A 21,587-nucleotide genomic window follows, 5' to 3' on the forward strand; every position below is an offset into this window, starting at 1 on the left:
TTATCACACTCCATAAATCTCCTCACAAGTTGCGCAATCTCTCCTCTTTTCACAATACCACCACCATCATTATTAATCTTATTCCTCACACTCCACCCAATTCAATCTTCCAATCTTCCACAATCTGCTTGCTGTTTGTAAGCTGATCAAGCCCTATCGGAAAAGCAAGAAAAGGAACGCCGGCGAACGCTCCTTCTTTGATGGAGTTCCACCCGCAATGTGTCCAAAACCCCCCCACAGAGCGGTGGCACAACACCCTCAGTTGATCACACCACGGCACTATTGAAATTGATAATCGTGAATCTTGAATGTACGAAATCTTAAGATTCTAATTAATTTTACAACAGATTATCTTATCCTTTAATTAGTTTGATTTAAGAATAAAGAGATAAAGATAAAGAAAGCAAAACCAGGACACAACAAATGATTACGCAGTTCGGAGCCAAATCTCCTATGTCTGCGGGGCACCCACGACAGCCCAATCCACTAGATGTTTGCCAAGATTACAAGGAGATGAAATGCTAAACATACACAAGGTCCAAAAGCTACTACATCAACATTCATCAAAATAATCTTCAAAACATTATCACGTGATTGGATTCGTGCAGCCTCAATATTCTGAATCAGCACCAGCTCATGAATCGAAGAACCGAACAAAGAAAAACACCAAAACTGCTTGAACAATACCAAAAATCTCTTAGCTCAAAATGTCTCAATATGTCTTGTATTACTCAAATAGGAAAGTTGCCATTTAAGCTTCATGAGACTTCCTTTAAATAGTAACTCACGTAACAACCTTCCTTCAACTCAAAGCCTAGAATTACTCCTTGAAACCACACTGTCCACATATTTCATAACCTTTGAATCAAACAGATCAGCTTTTGATGGACCATGAGCTTTGAACACGTTACCCAACAAAACAATAAAAGAATAAAAAATAAATCTAAGGTTTTGTTAAATAATAAAAGCCAACACTAATGTGCATTATAAATATTGCACTTACAAACTCCCCCTTTGACAATTACTTGACAAAACCTAACATACAAATATACCTTGGACCAAACAAAAAAAAAATAACAACATATTTTATTATAAAAAGCCACAGGTATATTTGTTTACAATCAAAGCCTAGACAAAAACAAGACATGTTTCAAAGCTCATTATATCAAGAGATCATCCTTGAAAACCCATAACCATTTTTCATTATAACAAGGCAGATACTCAACAGAGAGATATATCCAATCATACTTGTATGCATAACCAATAAGCCGTCATATAGATAAAGGCCGAATATTTTAACCAAAACCATGCTGAGATAACAACCAAGATAAAGTGCGAATCAAATATACTAAGCAAAAGCAAGCGAAATTATTACCAATTATTACCAATAAAAGTAGTCCAACAAAAACATCAACTCCAGAAGATCAGTAGCAGTCATCAACCATCCAACAAACCAACAAACCATAACCATCAAACCATAACCATTACTCCTCCTATGTTTAGCATACAACTTTTCTCCCCCTGTTTTGACAAATAACTGACAAAGGGCAAAAACATCTAGTGGACTGCCAGGGATCCGAATTCAAAGGAGTCGTCATCAGGATCTGAATCAGAGGTAGAAACACCTTGAGACGCAAGAATTTCAGCATGACGAGTTTCCAAGCGAGCAATTTCGCGGTAATGCTCGTGTGAGACAATAATCCAGATGATATGAGAATCCAGAATAATATGAGAATCCGGATGACTAACCAAGTAATACAATAATCAGAACAACCATACAAACCATCCAACCATTCAAACCATCCAACTACCATAAGACAATAGATAGCCAACTTACATCCAACGCCAAAAGTTACCAAGAATACCAGCAAAATAGCACTAGCAGCAAAGCTCCCCCTCAATTATCACTCTCCCTTTCTGTTAAATAATTGACAAAGGCGAACAACTATTGAGAGTGCCTGAATGGCTTGTATCACTAGGATCAATCATCATGATTAATATTCATATCCAATACACCAAATAATCTATCTTCAGCATTATGATCAATAATAGCTTTAAAAATTCTTCCAAGCAAACCATAATCCAGACTTATCCATATCTCATCCAAAAAAAATACCCAAAACAACTCAAGATATCCATACGAATAGACATATTTATAGATTATCTAAGAATTCCAAATATCCAAAGAGAAAACCGATTGTCAAAGTAGAGAATACTCAAATAATATGCTGATTCAAATATGATAATCCGAATAAGATAACCAAATAGTATGATAATCAGAAAACCATGCTCCCCTCAATATGTACATCGTGACTGGTTTATCACACTATCACCATAATATCTTAGCGTTAGTTTCCTTGAAGTTGTAGCAGGAACCTGCATAAGTGAGATGGAAACGAGAAAACCAGAACTAGAAGACAATTCAACAATTAATGTAAAAAGCACTTATAGCCACAATTGCAAAAAAATGTCAAAAGGAGTCAAACAAAGCGCATAAACCAGTAAACACATTCTGATAAAGCAAATTTAGCCACATATTCATAACGGATAGCACAGAAAGTACACGCACAAAGACACATACGGTCATGACCGAACCAAACAAATAACACAAAGACACAAAACACATAACAAGAATAGCAGAATCAGATTGGATATCAATTTAGAAAAACACATAGATCAACTCTGGCACAGATACAAGCATATCAAGCAAAACACGTTCATAAACAGATAAAGCAAGCATAGGTCCAGAGAACAGAACAGTAAAAAAGGAGATACACACATAAAAATTAAAAAAAAAAAAAACTTACGCACATTATTTAAAAAAAGGCATAAAGAAAGCATAAAAAACAGGTAAAAAGATTCCAAGACTCAGGTATTAAGGCAATACCAACTAAAGAATTAGAAGGTACCAAAACTCCCAAAGAGGTTTTCCTTTCAGCTTTTAATAAAGCATTGAGTCCGAAACTTAGAGATTCCACATTTGAACAAAGTTCTTGATCTGGAAAAGAGAGCAAACTCTTATTAGGCAAAAAATCTTATTGAATTATAAAAAACCTGGTTTTATTTCGATGATGATCTGTCAATGTAGATTCTCCAATCCAATCTCTTTATCTTCCACTAGTTCCTGAGAATCATTTTTCCCTTGCGTTGCATGTGGTATAAACTTAGATATAAAATCTGATTTCCTGACCCAAACTTGTTTTACAAATGGTGCAATGCGCTTGTGAGTGTATTTCTCGGCTTTTTGATCCTTGTAAAAGTAGTAGCACTCTGGTCTGGTGTGTCCTCGAACCCTGCAATAATGACAAATAGGGTTATAAGGTTTAGAAATATGTTTATACTTCAGGACCATATTGCGACGATGCCTTGCTGAATCCATTCTCCTTGCTGCACTAGATTCTGGCACATCCTTTGGATCTGGTCCAACAACTTTGACAAAAACAGTTTGACTGTTGTTTTTGTCCCCTGTGAAGTCGAGACCAAACTTTGTAGTTGATTGCCGGCCTGTGTCCAGAATTTCATCAAGGGTTGAAGTAGTATCCATCATCTGGATCTGTTTTTTGAGTGTAGTCAGTTCCTGCGTAAGCTTGAGCACTTCCTGTTTCAGCTTAGCTTCTTGTGCAGAAGCAGCTTCGAGTAGAAGATCTCTTTCAGATACTTTATTTTTGTACACTTTGCTGGCGTTTTCTAATATCCCTACCTGACTACACAAAGAACGATTAGCTTTAAGCAAACATTCCCACTTGGGATACAATTTTTTATACTCTACTTCATAAGAAAAATGAGGAATATCAAGATCTTCTGCAGAGTTGTAGTCACAACCTTCTGAATCATCTATATCTTCATCGTCAACTTCTGGATCAGCTTCAATCCTGGCTGTGAACGCTACAAAGTTGCCGGTTATCTCTTCTGGATCAGCTTCAACTTCTGGGTCAGCTTCATCATCACTCCATGTTAGTGCTGCCATTGATTTTTTTCTTCGTAGGTAAGTGGCACACTCAGCCTGAACATGTCCAAAACCTTCGCACTCGTAGCACCGAATGCCCTTGCCACCTGTTTTTTCTCTAGACTGGGTTGTACGTGTTGCAGATGGTTGTGTTGTACGAGATCCAGCTGGTTTGTAATTTGATCCATTAGAGGTGGAATTGGGTTTTGATGTATTTGATCCTTTGAAGTTTTGAGAGTTGTTGCCGCGGAAGCTTTTCTTCTGTTTGACCTGTTTCAAGATCTTATTGAAATGTTTGGTTAATAAAACTACTGGATCATCATCCTCAATATCGTCTGGATCTGTTTTAGGGACATGTTCGTCAACTGTAAAAGCAACATTCTTTTGTTTTCTAGAATGGTCAGTCAATATTTTCATTTCATAGGTTCTGAGATTACCCATTAGCTCAGCCAATGTTTGTTTTTCCCACCCGGAGTGTTCCTGTATGGCAGTTACCTTCATTCTGAACCGAGGCGGAAGAGAACGTAACACCTTTTTGATTAACTTCTGTTGTGAAAATGGTTCACCTAGAGTGACTGCACGACTGGCTATCTCTTGAACTCTTTCATTAAAGCATACAATATTTTCATCTTCATTCATTCGCAAGTCCTCGAAGTCACTTTGAACCAGCTGAAGTTTCGATTGTTTGACAGAAGTAATGCCTTCATATGTTGTTTCTAGAATTTCCCAAGCTTCTTTGGCGGTGGCACAACCTGTAATCAAATTAAATTGGCTTTCGTGAATTAAAGAAAAAATTATATCAAGAGCTTTTGCATTATAGTTTGCGGTAGTTGTTTCTGCCATAGACCATTCAACTTCAGGTTTTATCACTGGTGTATCTCCTTCTTTTTCACCAGCCTTGGTAGGATGATCCCATCCGGACAGTACTGTCTTCCAAACACCTTGAGCCCTAAGATGCATTTGGGTGCGGGCTTTCCAGTAGGCATAATTATCTCCGGTGAGTTTTGGAGGAGAACTATTCATTCTGAAACACTTAACACATAGTGAAATACAAAAACAAAACCAAAGCAACAAGAACAAAAACACAAGATGAACTCGTAAGTTCAAGAAGCACGATTTTGAAGCAAGATCGGTTAGACTAATAATTTAAGTCCCCGGGCTCTGATACCAATTAATTTTAGAATAGATTATCTTATCCTTTAATTAGTTTGATTTAAGCATAAAGAGATAAAGATAAAGAAAGCAAAACCAGGACACAGCAAATGATTACGCAGTTCGGAGCCAAATCTCCTACGTCTGCGGGGCACCCACGACAGCCCAATCCACTAGATGTTTGCCAAGATTACAGGGAGATGAAATGCTAAACATACACAAGGTCCAAAACCTACTACATCAACATTCATCAAAATAATCTTCAAAACATCTTCACGTGATTGGATTCGTACAGCCTCAATATTCTGAATCAGCACCAGCTCACGTAACAACCTTCCTTCAACTCAAAGCCTAGAATTACTCCTTGAAACCACACTGTCCACATATTTCATAACCTTTGAATCAAACAGATCAGCTTTTGATGGACCATGAGCTTTGAACACGTTACCCAACAAAACAATAAAAGAATAAAAAATAAATCTAAAGTTTTGTTAAATAATAAAAGCAACACTAATGTGCATTATAAATATTGCACTTACAACTATTAACCCCTTCTTGCCACCTCTCTCCCTCAGCCGCTCCGTGTTTTCACGCGCCACCCAGAAGAAACGAACTCCGCTGTCTTGAACTCCGGCGACGATCTCTTCCAACTGCTCAGCTGAAAGTGAGAGAAAGCTTCCCTGAGAAATATACAACACAGAACACGCGGGTTGAGCATCAAGCCAGGTCAGGTAATCTGGGCCGCAGCTTTGGTCAGTATAGTTAGTATTGAAGTAAGGTATTGCAGAGCCGATGGAATAAATAGGGGTTTGAAGTTTAGGTCTGAGAGCTTCAATGGCGGTGGATTCCAGTTCCGCGACAGAAGTGAACAGAAGGTATTGCGCTTTGTGTGCAGCAGAGAAAGCCCTAAGAAGATGGGGACGCATAGCTGGACCTGGAGGTTTGGCATGGAATATATGCGGAAGATCCTTGACAAGCATGGAAGAAACTCCAGGGATGTAGTCCACCATTTCATCTCCTTTCTCTGCATGTTATGTCAAATGATAATGAAGACACAACAATATATAATTAATACAGAAGAAAATCGGCGATTACTACTTAATGATGGTATGCACAGATAAAATTTCACATTGTAACCTTAATCAAAGGATCATAAGAAAATTAATACCGAACTCTTAGTTAATGATTTTATTGAGAATGCATCCATCCATCAATCTTTGTAATTAATTAGATTTAAATCAAGTAAGATCTTTGCTTGGAGCTATACATAGATATTATGAAGTATATATTAAGAGAACTTCTTATTTTTAATTTATACTGAGTAAAATTTATCAATACCTACTTTTGAATTATTTAGAATTTATGAATTGATAGTGACTTTGGGTGCTAGTTGGTCAACACTGAACAAATTTAGTGTCACAAATAGATTGAAAAATGAATAATAAGGAGATTGGATTATGTAAAGTGAGCAAAGAAGAAAAGAAGTAACACAGTCCGGTTTGCTTATAGGTTAAACCGAATAGTATTGCTTTAGAGTCACTTAGCCACCCCTTTTTGGTACTATGTCTAGCTTTTTGAATATAGTATTTAGCTCAGGATTAAACTATTCCTATGCAATAATAGAGCGAAGTTGAGACTAGAGATGGGCATATTTCGAGTTTAACAAGAAATTGAATCAGGTTCAACTAACCCAAATTTTAAAAATTATGTTAATAGTCTTGATAAAATCTAGTCAAACCCAAATTCACTCAAATAGAAAATAGCTTAAACCCATACAAATCTCTAGTCTCGGGAGGAAGGATTTTTATTTCAAATTCAACCTCAGACCCAAACATAATATCTAAAGTATTAAAAAAATCTAATGCAATAAGGAAAAACTAATAGTCAAATAAGCCATCAAAGTTTACTTAAAAAGTCAATTCGGTCTTTAAACTTTTTAAAATTACAAGTAACTCAATCAATATCTCATTTTAGTGCAATAAAACTCAAAAACCTATTAGTAACCAGCTATTATAGGTCACTAAGGTTCCGGTCAACATTCCGACAAACTCTAACGACAAATCGATCGGTGACCGTTTTATGTCCGTCGTCGATTTTGATTTAACGGAGAAGCTAAGGCAACTACCGGGTTCTCACTCGAAAAAGAAAATCACCTTATTGCCTTCTCACTGGAGAAGGCAACCACGGGGTTGCTTTTTCCGGCAAAATGCAACCCACCTTCTCGGAGAAGGAGGTGAGAAGGCAACTTAATTCAAATCAACTAAATAAGAGGACATCTCGTCAATATCGCTCCCATTGTTACAAGGCCGGATTAGATTTCTCGTAATTAAAATTTTGTTGAATTAGTGTCGGGCTATATTTATAGAATTAATTCCAGCAATGGTCCTTCGACTATGTTGATTTTCCAAAATTCGCCCCCGACTTTTAATTTGGACAATTTAGGTCCCTTGACTTTCAAATTCTTTCCAATGTTGGTCCTTTTATCAAATTTTGGTTAAGTTGATGTCAAATGAAGGGGTAAAATTGTTCGTTCACCTGTATAGTGTATTATTACTCGTATTTCTTCTGTCCTATACGCTATATATATGAAAATAATATTAGTCGAAGAGACTTCGACTGAGATTATATGGCTTCGATTGAGACTTCGACTGAGATTATATTCATATATACAACATATAAGATAGGAAAAATACGAGTAATAATACACTAAATAGGTAAATGGACAATTTTACACCTTCATTTGACCTCAACTTAACCAAAATTTGACGAAAGAACCAACATTGGAAAAAATTTGAAAGTCAAGGGACCTAAATTGTCCAAATTGAAAGTCGGGGACTAATTTTAAAAAATCAACATAGTTGGAGGACCATTGCTGGAATTAACTCTATATTTATATGTAATAAAGTCAATTTAGTTGATTGGCTTAAACCTAACTTAAACTATTTTATTCAATTAAACCAAGAATATTAATAAACCTCTTACTAGAATCAAGGTTATCAAGTATTAAATTCAAGTGACATTGATAACGAAAGTAAAGTGGAAACGGAAAAGAAACGCACCGGCCAAATCGGCATCAACATGCCCGTTGACGAGAAGCAGTTGATAAAGATACGCAAGAGAGAACATGGTGGGAGACTGGGGCCAAAAAGACGCCACCGGAATATTCCTCCGACTCCCAATACCCACCACCCACCACAATAATAGGTCATAGATAATAACACTCGCCGCAAGACTGTCAAGAAGACGGTCGACGGGAGCTTCCATTTCCGTATACACGGCTTCCTGGAAATCAGTATAAACTTTCGCTCGGATCAGCTCCGAAGGAATGACGTTATGTATGGCGCCAAATCGAAGGTTCTCCGGCTTAGCATCATCATCATAATCGGAGCTGAGGAATCCGAGCCACTCTTCAGTGACGACGAAGGTGATGAGAAATTCTGGTCGCGCCATGGCTATGATCTTGCAAAGGTTCAACAAGGGATTCACATGGCCTCTTCCTGGGAACGGTATGGCAACAATGTGCAATGAGAAATCCGGGTCAACCCGTGAACCCATGTTGAAGAAGAAGAAGAAGAAGTCAGGCAAATACAGAGAGAAAAGAAAAGAAATGAGAGAAGGAAGGATATGAAAGGCTTTGATTAGCCTGATTGCTTTTGGCTTGATAAGTTTGAAGGATTAGGGTACTTTATATAAGTGTAGCGCCTGACTCTAAATATTGAATAGAATATGGCGGCTGGAATAGAATATTATTTGTATTCAAACATACCATACATACATTTGACTAATAAATTACACTCATATATTCTTTACATTTCATTTAAGAAGATGCATTCTTAGGAATTGAGGCTTCCTAAAACATCCTCAATGAAAGTTTGAAGATCGCGATTAGCCAATCCGCTTTCTGTTGATTCTCTGCACATCTCTCCAATCTGCTTTGCTCTTCTCCTCAATTCTTTACTTTCAATATTATCACAGTCCATAAATCTCCTCACAAGTTGCGCAATCTCTCCTCTTTTCACTATACCACCATCATCATTATTAATCTTCCTCAAAACACTCCACCCAATCTTCCAATCTTCCACAATCTGCTTGCTGTTTGTGATCTGATCACGCGCTATCGGAAAAGCAAGAAAAGGAACGCCAGCGAACGCCCCTTCTTTGATTGAGTTCCAGCCGCAATGCGTCCAAAAGCCGCCCACGGAGCGGTGGCGCAACACCCTCAGTTGATCACACCACGGCACTATTAACCCCTGCTTTCCGCCGCTCTCCCTCAGCCGCTCCGTGTTTTCACGCGCCACCCAGAAGAAACAAACTCCGCTTTCATGGACGCCGGCGACGATTTCTTCCAATTGCTCAGTTGAAAGTGAGAGAAAGCTTCCCTGAGAAATATACAACACAGAACAAGCGGGTTGAGCATCGAGCCAGGTCAGTAATCTGGGCAGCTTTGGTTGCTATAGAAGTAAGGTATTGCAGAGCCGATGGAATAAATAGGGGTTTGATGTTTAGCTCTGAGAGCTTCAATGGCGGGACTTTCCAATTCTGCAATAGAAGTGAACAGAAGGTATTGCGCTCTCTGTGCTGCTGAGAAAGCACCAAGAAAATGAGAACGCACAGCTAGACCTGGAGGTGATTTGCAATGGAATGTTGGTGGAAGATCCTTCACAAGCATGGAAGAAACTCCAGGGATGTAGTCCACCACTTCTTCTCCTTTCTCTGCGTGTTAATTATGTGAAATGATAATCAACACTTTCCTTTTTTGTCTAATAACTCACAAACTATACAAGAGTAGGATCATATGTAATGGGTTTAACTGAAAAAATAATACAGAATAATTATATTTTACCGACTTAGCCACTCATTTTTGAAACTATGTCTAGCTTTTTGAATAGTTTATTTAGCTCACCATTAAACAATAACTGAGCAAATTAAAGTTGAGACTGGAGTGGAGATATTTCGAATTTAACCTAAAATTTAATCAGGTTCAATCCAAATTTTGATTAGTCGAGTCAAATAATCCAAGCTAGCTTAGCTTACTCATAGAAAATAGCTTAAATAGGTTCAAATCTCAAGTCTTAAACAGGATTTTTATTTCAAATCTGAGCCGAGACCAAACATTATGGGAGAAGTACGTATTAAATCTAAACTCAAAACTTTTCAAGTGGTCTATTTGAAGCCGAGACCCAAACGTACCAGACAAATTCGCATCAAAATGCCCATTCACGACAAGCAATTGGCGATGAAAACAAAGAGAGAACACCGTGACAGACACGCACCAAAAACTCGCCACCGGAATATTCCTCCGGTTTCCGACACCCAGTGCCCACGTCAAGAGCACGTCGGAGATAATAACGCTAGCCGCCGGCGCCTCGACAGCGTCAAGAAGGCGGTCAACGGGAGCTTCCATATCCGTATAGACGGCACGGATGAAGCAGGGATAATCTTTGGAGCGGATAGTCTCGGAAGGTAGAACATTGGGAATACACCCAAACCGGACGTTTTCCGGCATGGCGTCGGAGCTGAGGAAACCCTGCCACTCTTGGGTGACCACGAAGGTGATCACAACTTGGGGTTTCGCCATGGCTATGATCTTGCACAGGTTCATCAACGGGTTGATGTGGCCTCTTCCTGGGAACGGTATGGCAACTATGTGGTCGGAGAATTTCTGGTCCCCCATTCCGGGAAAGCTCCGGGGAGGCAAAGTAAGTTGTACTGTGCTGTCTTATATAAACTCAGAAGCTAGTACAAATGGACAAATAATTTTGTATATATAAGCACACTACGACACTAAGGGTGTGTTTGGTTCGCACATGAGAATCGATATCTGTATGAGTATCAAATACTTAGTAAGAATAATGGTTTTGATGAAAGTATTTTACATGTTTGATAGTAGGGTGTATCGAGAATAATTATTAATAGTTGGAGGAATAAAGGAAGAAGGAAAATGAAACCATTATTTAATAAGATATGAGTTTTTCAATTAATGGGTATTCCAAATTTATAGTACTATTCTAAAATCTGTGAAGCAAACAATAACAATCACTTTGATATTCATAACTTATAACAAAACCTATCAACCAAACACACCCTAAGATTGTCAATGACAATCTATCACGTAATTTAGCTATCAACTATGATAATTTAACTAGTTTATAATTTTTATTAACAAAAATTACAATGCATGCAAGTTTTATCTTTAATAATACCTCCTATTAAGTTGGTGAATTTTTATATAAATCAAAATTTTTATAAGATTGGATAAAAACAAAACTATTTAAATTTAAAATTAGTATATATGATTTAAAGTTAAATTGATACCACAATTAATTTTTAAAACTAATATTATTGTTAAGTTGTTTACTTTTAGTAAAAAAAATTCAATAAATGTACTGGTTAAACAATCAATAAATAGTTTTAAAAAAAAACAATCAATAAATCAATAATGCACTAGTTTGATGTTGATATGGTAGGTGCAAAATTAACGTAATGTGATATATGGAGAATAATAGTGGTGGGGCATGTAATAATTGTGGTGGGGATTTACCATCCATATATAATAGTGGTGGGGCATGTACCTCGTGACTATGTTTTTTTTGTTTTTTTTTTTTTATTTTTTTTTTGAATACTGTTGACTATGTTACCAAATAAGTCATATATTATTCAATTAATTGAGTAATACTTTTGTACTAATTTTATAATTAAATAAATACACACGTTCAATATTACAATTTTTTATAATTTCATCTTTATTTTTATTATCTACATATATAATAAAAAAATTATTCGTGCATTGCACATGTAATTGGACAATTATTATTTGCTCTAATTCAAGAAAGAAAAAACATTAGAAAACATAATCGATCCAACCAATTTCATCAATTGTGTTATATAATATTCGATGTATAATTTATATAAGGGTCACACTTGTGTGAGACCGTCTCACGGATCCTTATTCGTGAGACGGGTCGGGTCAGGTCAAAGTACCATGTAAATATCATACTTATATGTGTAAATCTTACACTTATATGCTCAAATATAACACTAATCAAAAATACAATTTTTGTTACTTATAAGAGAAAAAGTAATACGGAGTATATTTTTCATAATAAGTAATGTTGACAAGTGTCTCTCACTTATAAGGGCAAATATAATATTTTTGAGGAAAAATATAATACTTTTAAATCGAAATGTAAAAGTATTGTATTTTCCCTTAAAAGTGTTACATTTACCTAATAAGTAACAAAAATTTTATTCCTGATTAGTATTACATTTGAGCATATAAGTATGACATTTGTGCACCCTTAAAAGTGTTACATTTACCCTAATAAGTAACAAAAATTTTATTCCTGATTAGTATTACATTTGTGCACATAAGTGTTACATTTGCATCTTGACCCGACCCGTCTCATTGTGAGACGGTCTCACACAAGTTTTTGCCTTTATATAATTGTATATTGATCCAAATATTCTTAAATTATTATAATAAATCCATTCCGTGCAATGCACATGCGAAAATACTAGTTAAAATAATACTCAATCCCTCCCATTTTTAGTGTCTTGTTCGGTTAACGAGGTTTGACTGAAATTATTTTTAATTCAAAATTCATAATATTAAGTTTAGTATTAGTATACAAAATTTATATAATTAGATACTACACAAAAGTATTATTAAACACGCACAAAAATCAAATTTAAAAATGAGTAAAAAATACTAAAGAAAATAAACATAGAAAAAAGAGTTAAACTTAACCCATAATAAATAATAAGTAGGGCATATAAAATATTTTCAAAAATAAAAAGTAGGGCATATAAAATAAGAAAGATGGAATAATTTTTATTTTTATTTTTTTTACTTTCAAAACATTGATTTAATGAAGAGTTTTTTCCAATTTTGGTACTATGACTTTAGTGCTTCCGTCAATTTAGGTACACGACTTTCATTCATGACATAAGTAGTGCTTGACTTTGATTTTTTTTCCACTTTTAGTCCTTGACTTTGATTTGTTTTCCACTTTTAGTCCTTTTGGCCATCCAAGCTACAACTTTTAATTGGAATCAACAAACTATTGTGCCATTAAGGGTAAAAGTGTCTTTTGATAAAGCCCTAAATATATTTATAAATAAAATCAGAGAAAAAATAAGAAAAAGAAACGTTATTTGCTTGTTTTGCTTCGTTTTTTAAGCGACAACTTTTAATCAGAATCAACAAATTATTGTGCCATTAAGGGTAAAATTGTCTATTCATAAATCCCTAAATACATTAAACGTTATTTACCCTTAATGGCACAACAGTTTGTTGATTTCGATTAAAAATTGTCGATCAGATGGCCAAAAGGACTAAAAGTGGAAAAAAAAAATCAAAGTCAAGGACTAAAAGTGGCAAAAAAATCAAAGTCAAGCACTACTTATGTCATGAATGAAAGTCGTGTACCTAAATAGACGGAAACACTAAAGTCATAGGAACAAAAGTGCAAAAAAACTCATTTAATGAATAAGAAGTTTTATTGTAGACTTATTTTCAGCTTCACTTTTCAGGCATTAATAGGAATTGCGGCTCCTTAAAACATCCTCAATGAAAGTTTGAAGATCGCGCTTAGCCGATCCGCTTTCTGTTGACTCTCTGCACATCTCTCCGACCTGCTTTGCTCTTCTCCTCAATTCTTTACTTTCATTATCGCACTCAAAATCCATAAATCTCCTCACAAGTTGCGCAATCTCTCCCCTTTTCACTATGCCACCATCATTATTAATCTTCCTCACACTCCACCCAATCTTCCAATCTTCCACAATCATCTTGCTGTTTGTAAGCTGATCAAGAGCTATCGAAAAAGCAAGAAAAGGAACGCCGGCGAACGCCCCTTCTTTGATGGAGTTCCACCCGCAATGCGTCCAAAACCCGCCCACAGAGCGGTGGCGCAACACCCTCAGTTGATCACACCACGGCACTATTAACCCCTGCTTTCCGCCGCTCTCCCTCAGCCGCTCCGTGTTTTCACGCGCCACCCAGAAGAAACAAACTCCGCTTTCATGGACGCCGGCGACGATTTCTTCCAATTGCTCAGTTGAAAGTGAGAGAAAGCTTCCCTGAGAAATATACAACACAGAACACGCGGGTTGAGCATCGAGCCAGGTCAGGTAATCTGGGCAGCTTTGGTTACTATTGAAGTATGGTATTGCAGAGCCGATGGAATAAATAGGGGTTTGAAGTTTAGGTCTGAGAGCTTCAATGGCGGCAAATTCCAAATCTGCAACAGAAGTGAACAGAAGGTATTGCGCTTTCTGTAGTGCTGAGAAAGCCCCAAGAAAATGAGAACGCACAGCTGGAGCTGGAGGTTTGCAATGGAATAGTGGGGGAAGATCCTTGACAAGCATGGAAGAAACTCCAGGGATGTAGTCCACCACTTCATCTCCTTTCTCTGCGTGTTATGTGAAATGATAATGAAGACCTTTGTTTTTGTTTTTTTTTTTAATAACTCACATATTATATAGGAAAAATAAACTACACTAAAAATATCATACATATTCTCGAAAAAAAAAAATATCATACATTATGTTTCAACCCAGAAAATAATACAAGAATTATATTCTACCCATTTGTCTATTTATTTTTGAAACTACTATGTCTAGCTTTTTGAACAGTCTTTTTAGCTCACAATTAAACTATTCCTATACAATAACTGAGCAAATTAAAGTTGAGACGAGGGTGGACACATTTCGAGTTTAACCTAAAATTTAATCAGGTTCAATTCAAATCTCAGGTCTTAAACAAAGGATTTAATTTTTATTTCAAATCCGACAAGAGATCCAAACATAATATAAAGTATTAATTAAAAAAAAATCTAAACTCAAAACTTTCCAAGTGGTCTAATAATTGTGATCCATTTGAACCCGAACTCAATCCGTGAAAGTAAAATATACAGAAATGTGAGGTAGATACGCTATAAATAGTATAACTTAAATTTTAAAAAGAGTAATTCTATATCTACTTTCATTTTATACTTCATATGATTTGACACATTTTGATTGTTCAATTTAATAGGATCCATGCTTTTCATTTATTTCTTTTTTTTCTCCAATCAAATTTGAACACAAGTAGATGTAAAAATTGAGAATAAAATTTTAGAACTATATCAAGTATTTTTCTTTTAAAATTTATTTATAAATATTAGTTTCTAGGGAATCGCAAAAAAAAACGTACCAGACAAATTCGCATCAAAATGCCCATTCACGAAAAGCAATTGGTGATGAAACCAAAGAGAAAACACCGTCACAGATCCGCACCAAAAACACGCCACCGGAATATTCCTCCGGTTTCCGACACCCAGTACCCACGTCAAGAACACGTCGGAGATAATAACGCTTGCCGCCGGCGCCTCAACAGCGTCAAGAAGGCGGTCAACGGGAGCTTCCATATCCGTAAAGACGGCACGGATGAAGCAGGGATAATCTTTGGAGCGGATGAGCTCGGAAGGGAGATGTTGAACTTCACATGCAGTAAAGAAAGAAAGGAGAAAACGGAATAATGGTGATGCTGTTGTGTATGGAAAGAAGTTACAGTCTGTTCATTATGGAGGTGGTGAGCTTATATACACATGTCAGTTGTAACTAACTAGGAAAGATGGAAAGTACAAGAAAGCCCTTGGGCATATAAGTTCATCATGTATCCTGCTCGTGCTCATTGTCCTCTAATACCCCCCCGTAAACTGGAGAATGCATGTCTTGCGTGCCCAGTTTAGAAACAAATGTTTGAAACATTGAGATAGGCAGTGCTTTTGTAAGGCCATCCGCAACTTGATTAATCGATGAGACTGCTAGGAGCTTGACAAGCCCTTGGGTGACCTTCTCTCGGACTATATGGCAATCAATGTCGATGTGCTTTGTCCGTTCATGGAATACGTAGTTCTCAGCCATGGCGATTGCAGATTTACTGTCGCAAAATAGGGTGGCTGGTTTGCTTAATTGTATCTGCAAATCATTTAGTAAGTATGTAACCCATTGGACTTCGCAAACTGTCGCTGCAAGGGCTCGGTACTCAGCTTCGGAGGACGACCGAGACACTGTCAACTGCTTCTTTGATCTCCATGATATGAGGGATGAGCCAAGGAAGACACAAAACCCAGTAATAGATCTTCGTGTATCCATACAGGTGGCCCAGTCCGAATCGGAGAAAACATTGAGCTCCATGGTAGTGTTTCTCGGATAAAACAAGCCTTGGCCAGGAGCCTTTTTGATATATCGCAGCACTCTGTGTGCAGCTGTGAGATGTTCATCCGTCGGGGATTCAACATACTGACTTAACTGTTGTACTGCGAAAGAGATGTCGGGCCTTGTTGCAGTTAAGTATAGGAGCCTCCCTATTAATCGTCTATAGCTGCTAATATCAGACAAGATTGTGCCACCATCTTTGCTCAGTTTTTGGCCTGGAACCATCGGTGTATTGACAGGTTTGCAGTTGATAAAGCCTGATTCGTTCAGAATATCCAGAGCATATTTTCTCTGGCAGAGATTCAAACCATTGTTATTCATATGAGCTTCGATCCCCAAGAAGTACCCCAAATCACCAAGGTCCTTGATCCGGAATGCAGTGTCAAGAAAAACCTTTAAATCATGTATGAGTTGCAACATGGGGCTTGTGACGAGAATATCATCGACATACACAAGGATGGCGATGAAGGCTGCACCATTTCCTTTAGTAAACAAGGATGGATCCGACTGTGATTGTGTGAACCCTTCCTGAATAAGAGCTGCACTTAGCTTTGCATTCCATTGGCGACTGGCTTGTTTTAGGCCATAGAGAGACCTCAAAAGCTTGCATACCTGACCCTGTTTTTCACCTTGGAACCCAGGGGGTAAGATCATGTACACTTCTTCATCCAAATCACCATGCAAGAAAGCGTTGTTGATGTCCAATTGATGAATATGCCATGCCCGAGAGGTAGCCATAGCCAAGAACGTACGTATTGTGGTTATTCTTGCAACTGGTGAAAAGGTTTCGATATAATCCACTCCAAGTTGCTGTGTATATCCTTTAGCTACTAGCCTTGCCTTGTAGCGTTCTACTGATCCATCAGCCTTGAGCTTCACCTTGTAAACCCATTTACACCCTATCGGTGTTTTCCCTGGTGGCAAGTCAGTTATCTCCCAAGTCTTGTTGTCTTGCAAGGCTTTGATTTCAGCAGCCATTGCTTCTTTCCAACAGTCATGCTTTAGAGCTTGAACATATGATTTTGGCTCATCAACAGAGGTAACAGCCATGGAGAACATCATGTGAGATGGAGAAAGATTATTATAACCAATGACTTTGGATAACAGATGAGGAGAGGAACCTTCCCTTACTGCAGAATCACAATAATAATCCTGTAGTTTGGAGGGAATTCTGCGTGTTCTGTCAGATCTTCTGGGCTGATTAGATGGAACATTTGGTGGAGATGGTGACCTCTCCTGGCTGGGAGCATTAAGAGGTTGGGCTGCTGAACTTTCCTGGTTATTATCACTGGCATGGCTTGGCTCATTAATGGAAACCACCGGTGGATTATCTGCTATGGGAAAGTCATTCTGTTGAGTCCCACGGTTTGTATGAACCTGCTGCACAGCCGTGTCTGCTTCCAAGGAAATGGGAATATTTGGGAGTGGAACATCCATATGTTGCTCAGGTTGCCATTGAGAGTAGGCATCATGCATGGGAAATTGGTCTTCATGAAATATGACATCCCTGGATACAAAAATAGATCCATCAAGTAAATCATAAAGCATATACCCCTTTGTACCAGCTGGAAAACCAATGAATATGCACTTTCGGCCTCGGGGCGCCATTTTATGTCTGTTATGAGATAGAGTAGCAGCATAGCATAGGCATCCAAAGACCCTAATATTATCAATGACTGGAGTGGTTCCATACAGCCGTTGATAAGGAGTGAGCCAACTGATAACAGGAGAAGGCAACCGGTTAATGATATATACAGCATGCATTACACAATGTCCCCAAAATTCCAAGGGAAGATGAGCTTGAAAACGAAGGGAACGAGCAACATTCAATATATGTTGGTGTTTTCGTTCAACAATAGCATTCTGCTGGGGAGTATTCACGCAAGACCTTTGATGGATTATCCCATTTTCTGAAAAGAATTCATTCATTTTGAACTCACAGCCATTATCACTAGGAACGCTTTAATTCGAACTTCAAATTGTGTAAGGACATAGGCATGGAAACTCTTCATAAATTGTCTTGTTTCATTTTTGTTTTTCATCAAATGTACCCATGTGAACCTTGAGTAGTCATCTACTAAGGTTAAGAAGTAATAATCCCCCTTTAGAGAGCATACCGGGAATGGTCCCCAAATATCAACATGAACTAATTCAAAAATAGCCTTTGAACAAGTAACGCTTAATGGAAAGGGAGAACGTTTATGCTTAGAGAAATGGCATACATCACATGTCACATTCTTGAGGCTATGAACACTAATGTTTCTAAACAAATGAAGTTTATTTGTAGGGAAGTGTCCAAGCCTTTGGTGCCATGTTTCTAGTGTAGTGCACTGTGCAGCATAACACTCATCTGTCAGCTTTGGAGGGTCTTTCAGCAGATACAACCCCCTCTCTTGCTTAGCTAAACCAGCTATCAGCCCATGATTCCCTTGAATCGAACACTGTCCAGAGGTAAACATCAGTTTATAAGAAGTATCTTGCAGTAACTTGCTCACAGAGATGATATTAAATTTGAAGGCGGGAATATGTAAAGCTTCTTTTAACCATAGACTGTCACTAAGCTTCACATCACCTACGTGTTTAACATCAACATGCTGACCAGTGGGTAGATTCACCTTGACTTCATTAACAGTATGATACTTAGACAGAAAATCCATAGAGCACACAATATGATTTGTGGCTCCTGAGTCAAGAATCCATGTCGAAGAACTTAATGAAAGGGAGTTTACAGATGGTAAAGAGAACTTGCCTTCATCATGTTGTTCATCAAAGTTCGGTGTCAAGGCCACAGCAGCTGAGGTGCCAGAACTTGAAGAGGCATAGGACTTATTTTGGCCATTACCAGTCTGCGTTCGTACCAAAGATAACAGCCTTTGTAGCTGCTCATCTGTAATTCCCAGGTCACTGCTTGTGGTTGATGTAGTAATCTGCTGTTTTCCCTTTGTCTTAAAACCAGGTACCCAGCCCGGTGGATATCCGTGCTTCTTGTAGCACTTATCCACCGTGTGGCCGGTCATTCCACAGTATGTACATTTAGCTTTGACAGAATTAAATCGTCTTCCATTGAAAGAATTAACCGCAGCAGAAACATTATCATCAGCTATGGGAATTTGAACAGCATTTGATTGATTCATATCCAGACTACTTAGATTCAAGTTATTTGTTAGGTTAATCTGTCTCTCAACTTTTTCAGCCATTACAAAGACCTTGTATACTTCAGGTATAGGATCCATAACTAGGACATTAGACTTCAGATTATTATAATCATCATTCAAGCCTTGCAAGAATCTTATTACCTGATCGGTTTCCCTCTCTTTTATGATTTTATCAGTAAGATCGCATGAGCATCTTGGATTGCACTTGCAGGTGGGAGGCGGCCTCAAATTGTTCATCTCCTCCCAGAGAGTTCGACTTCTGGTATAGTATTCGTTGACGGACAGATTCCCCTGCTTCATATTGTACATCTCGCTCTGTAAAATCGAGATGCGTTGAGCATCCTCCTGTGAGAATCTTTTGCGCAAATCCTCCCAAACATCCTTTGCTGATCGAAAGTGCATTACGCTCTGTGCGATTGACGGATGCAAGGATCTGAAGATCCAAGCGCAAATCATCAGGTTACACCGTCTCCAAGCGGCAAAGAGCAGCTGATTTGTGTCTTTATCAGGAGCTGGAGATGTTCCGTCGATTAACGCCCATTTATTCTTGACCTCAAGAGCGATTTGCATCGACATCGACCAGGCTCCATAGTTTGAGCTTCCTGCTAATGGCGGACTGACCAGGATCGTGGACGGATTGTCATTTGAGCTGAGGAAGAGAGGATTCTCCAACTCTTCCATATTAATGTCTCTCGGTGGCTGAACTCGACGATTCCGCTGTGGAATCACTTCCGGACTGCTGCGAACCGGTGATCGGGTGATCGGCGTTGTAGTTCGTGGCGGTGGATTGGTGTCTCCTACACCGGAGACAGCGGCGGCGTAAGAGTAACGCCCCTGCTCTGATACCATGTTGAACTTCACATGCAGTAAAGAAAGAAAGGAGAAAACGGAATAATGGTGATGCTGTTGTGTATGGAAAGAAGTTACAGTCTGTTCATTATGGAGGTGGTGAGCTTATATACACATGTCAGTTGTAACTAACTAGGAAAGATGGAAAGTACAAGAAAGCCCTTGGGCATATAAGTTCATCATGTATCCTGCTCGTGCTCATTGTCCTCTAATAGGAGAACATTGGGAATACACCCGAACCGGACGTTTTCCGGCATGGCGTCGGAGCTGAGGAAACCGTGCCACTCTTCGGTGACGACGAAGGTGATCAGAACTTGGGGTTTCGCCATGGCTATGATCTTGCACAGGTTCATCAACGGGTTGATGTGGCCTCTTCCTGGGAACGGTATGGCAACTATGTGGTCGGAGAATTTCTGGTCGCCCATTCTGGCAGCAGAAGCCGACGGAGGCAAAGTAGCCGGCGTAAAAGTTGTGATGTCTTATATAAACTCAGAAGCACAAATGGACTATAACTAGCGTATATATATATATATATATATATAGACATTACAACTCACAATGGTATACAATGCAGCATCTGTTTATAACTACTTTCTCAACTTACTGAAGCACGTCAATATCGCCTTCACTGAGACGAGCACCCACTCTCTTCCATATGGGAGTGCAAATAAACTTCAAGATTTTGGCCGGTTGGCCCTATTTTGCAATTAGGAAAATGACACTTTTTCCCCCTATGTTATGTGCTTATAGCACTTTTTTCCCCTATGTTATTAAAGTGGCAGTTTTTCCTCTCAGTTATTTTAAAAGTGGTAGTTTTCTCCCTTATAATATTAAATTGACATTTTTGCCCTTAAAAATAACCATTTCATTTATTTTTATTCTCCAACCAATTATTACTAATATGTATGGAAGATTACAGTTCGATACGAACCTAATCGAACACTGTAGCAATTGAACTTAAATAGTATACACGGTTACGGTTACGATTCAAAACCGAAAAAATAAAATAATTGTTGAATTTAGACTATTTTTAAATTAGAAATAAAATTATAAAAATAAATAAATAAATAAGTTTTGATTGGCGGTTCAAAATCGAAATTGGAACCGAACCGTACCGATTTATCAAAATAAGTGTTTGATCATTTTTACTATATATGGTTGTGGTTAAGTTACGGTTCACGGTTCAACAATTATTTAATTTTATTTTTTCGGTTATGAATCGTAACCAGAACCGTCCATACTATTTCGGTATGATTGATACAGTGTTTGGTTAGGTTCGAACC

General features: G+C 37.9%; 3 protein-coding genes across 3 annotated transcripts; all 3 read right to left on the reverse strand.

The window, feature by feature from the left end:
* Positions 1 to 85: 85 nt before the first annotated feature.
* On the reverse strand, positions 86 to 8,653 carry LOC116016164 (UDP-glycosyltransferase 87A2-like). Its single transcript, XM_031256327.1, has 3 exons — positions 8,158 to 8,653; positions 5,640 to 6,122; positions 86 to 279 (listed from the first exon to the last, which is right to left on the reverse strand). The coding sequence occupies exons 1-3, from the start codon at positions 8,651 to 8,653 to the stop codon at positions 86 to 88; spliced, it is 1,173 nt and encodes a 390-aa protein (XP_031112187.1).
* A 160-nt stretch (positions 8,654 to 8,813) lies between these two features.
* Positions 8,814 to 10,816, reverse strand: LOC116014843 (UDP-glycosyltransferase 87A2-like). Its single transcript, XM_031254800.1, has 2 exons — positions 10,289 to 10,816; positions 8,814 to 9,811 (listed from the first exon to the last, which is right to left on the reverse strand). The coding sequence occupies exons 1-2, from the start codon at positions 10,770 to 10,772 to the stop codon at positions 9,525 to 9,527; spliced, it is 771 nt and encodes a 256-aa protein (XP_031110660.1). The 5' UTR covers positions 10,773 to 10,816; the 3' UTR covers positions 8,814 to 9,524.
* A 2,748-nt stretch (positions 10,817 to 13,564) lies between these two features.
* LOC116017187 (UDP-glycosyltransferase 87A1-like) lies at positions 13,565 to 20,779 on the reverse strand. The gene is made up of 3 exons (XM_031257719.1): positions 20,523 to 20,779; positions 15,294 to 15,570; positions 13,565 to 14,511 (listed from the first exon to the last, which is right to left on the reverse strand). The coding sequence occupies exons 1-3, from the start codon at positions 20,727 to 20,729 to the stop codon at positions 13,634 to 13,636; spliced, it is 1,362 nt and encodes a 453-aa protein (XP_031113579.1). The 5' UTR covers positions 20,730 to 20,779; the 3' UTR covers positions 13,565 to 13,633.
* Positions 20,780 to 21,587: the final 808 nt, after the last annotated feature.

The sequence above is a fragment of the Ipomoea triloba genome, chromosome 4 (genome assembly GCF_003576645.1).
Source record: "Ipomoea triloba cultivar NCNSP0323 chromosome 4, ASM357664v1".
NCBI classification, from domain to species: Eukaryota; Viridiplantae; Streptophyta; class Magnoliopsida; order Solanales; family Convolvulaceae; genus Ipomoea; species Ipomoea triloba.

Bases quoted from the DNA above. Each gene is read 5' to 3' on its own strand.
- LOC116016164 (XM_031256327.1), bottom strand. From the start codon at position 8,653: ATGGGTTCACGGGTTGACCCGGATTTCTCATTGCACATTGTTGCCATA. The intron at 6,123-8,157 runs GTGCGTTTCTTT...CATAACATGCAG, and splicing joins TGTTGATGCCGATTTGGCCG to AGAAAGGAGATGAAATGGTG. The intron at 280-5,639 runs TTGTAAGTGCAA...CAATTTCAATAG, and splicing joins TGGCAAGAAGGGGTTAATAG to TGCCGTGGTGTGATCAACTG.
- LOC116014843 (XM_031254800.1), bottom strand. From the start codon at position 10,772: ATGGGGGACCAGAAATTCTCCGACCACATAGTTGCCATACCGTTCCCA. The intron at 9,812-10,288 runs GTACGTTTGGGT...ATTAACACGCAG, and splicing joins TTTTGATGCGAATTTGTCTG to AGAAAGGAGAAGAAGTGGTG.
- LOC116017187 (XM_031257719.1), bottom strand. From the start codon at position 20,729: ATGGGCGACCAGAAATTCTCCGACCACATAGTTGCCATACCGTTCCCA. The intron at 15,571-20,522 runs CTCCTATTAGAG...GAAGTTCAACAT, and splicing joins TCGGGTGTATTCCCAATGTT to CTCCCTTCCGAGCTCATCCG. The intron at 14,512-15,293 runs GTACGTTTTTTT...CATAACACGCAG, and splicing joins TTTTGATGCGAATTTGTCTG to AGAAAGGAGATGAAGTGGTG.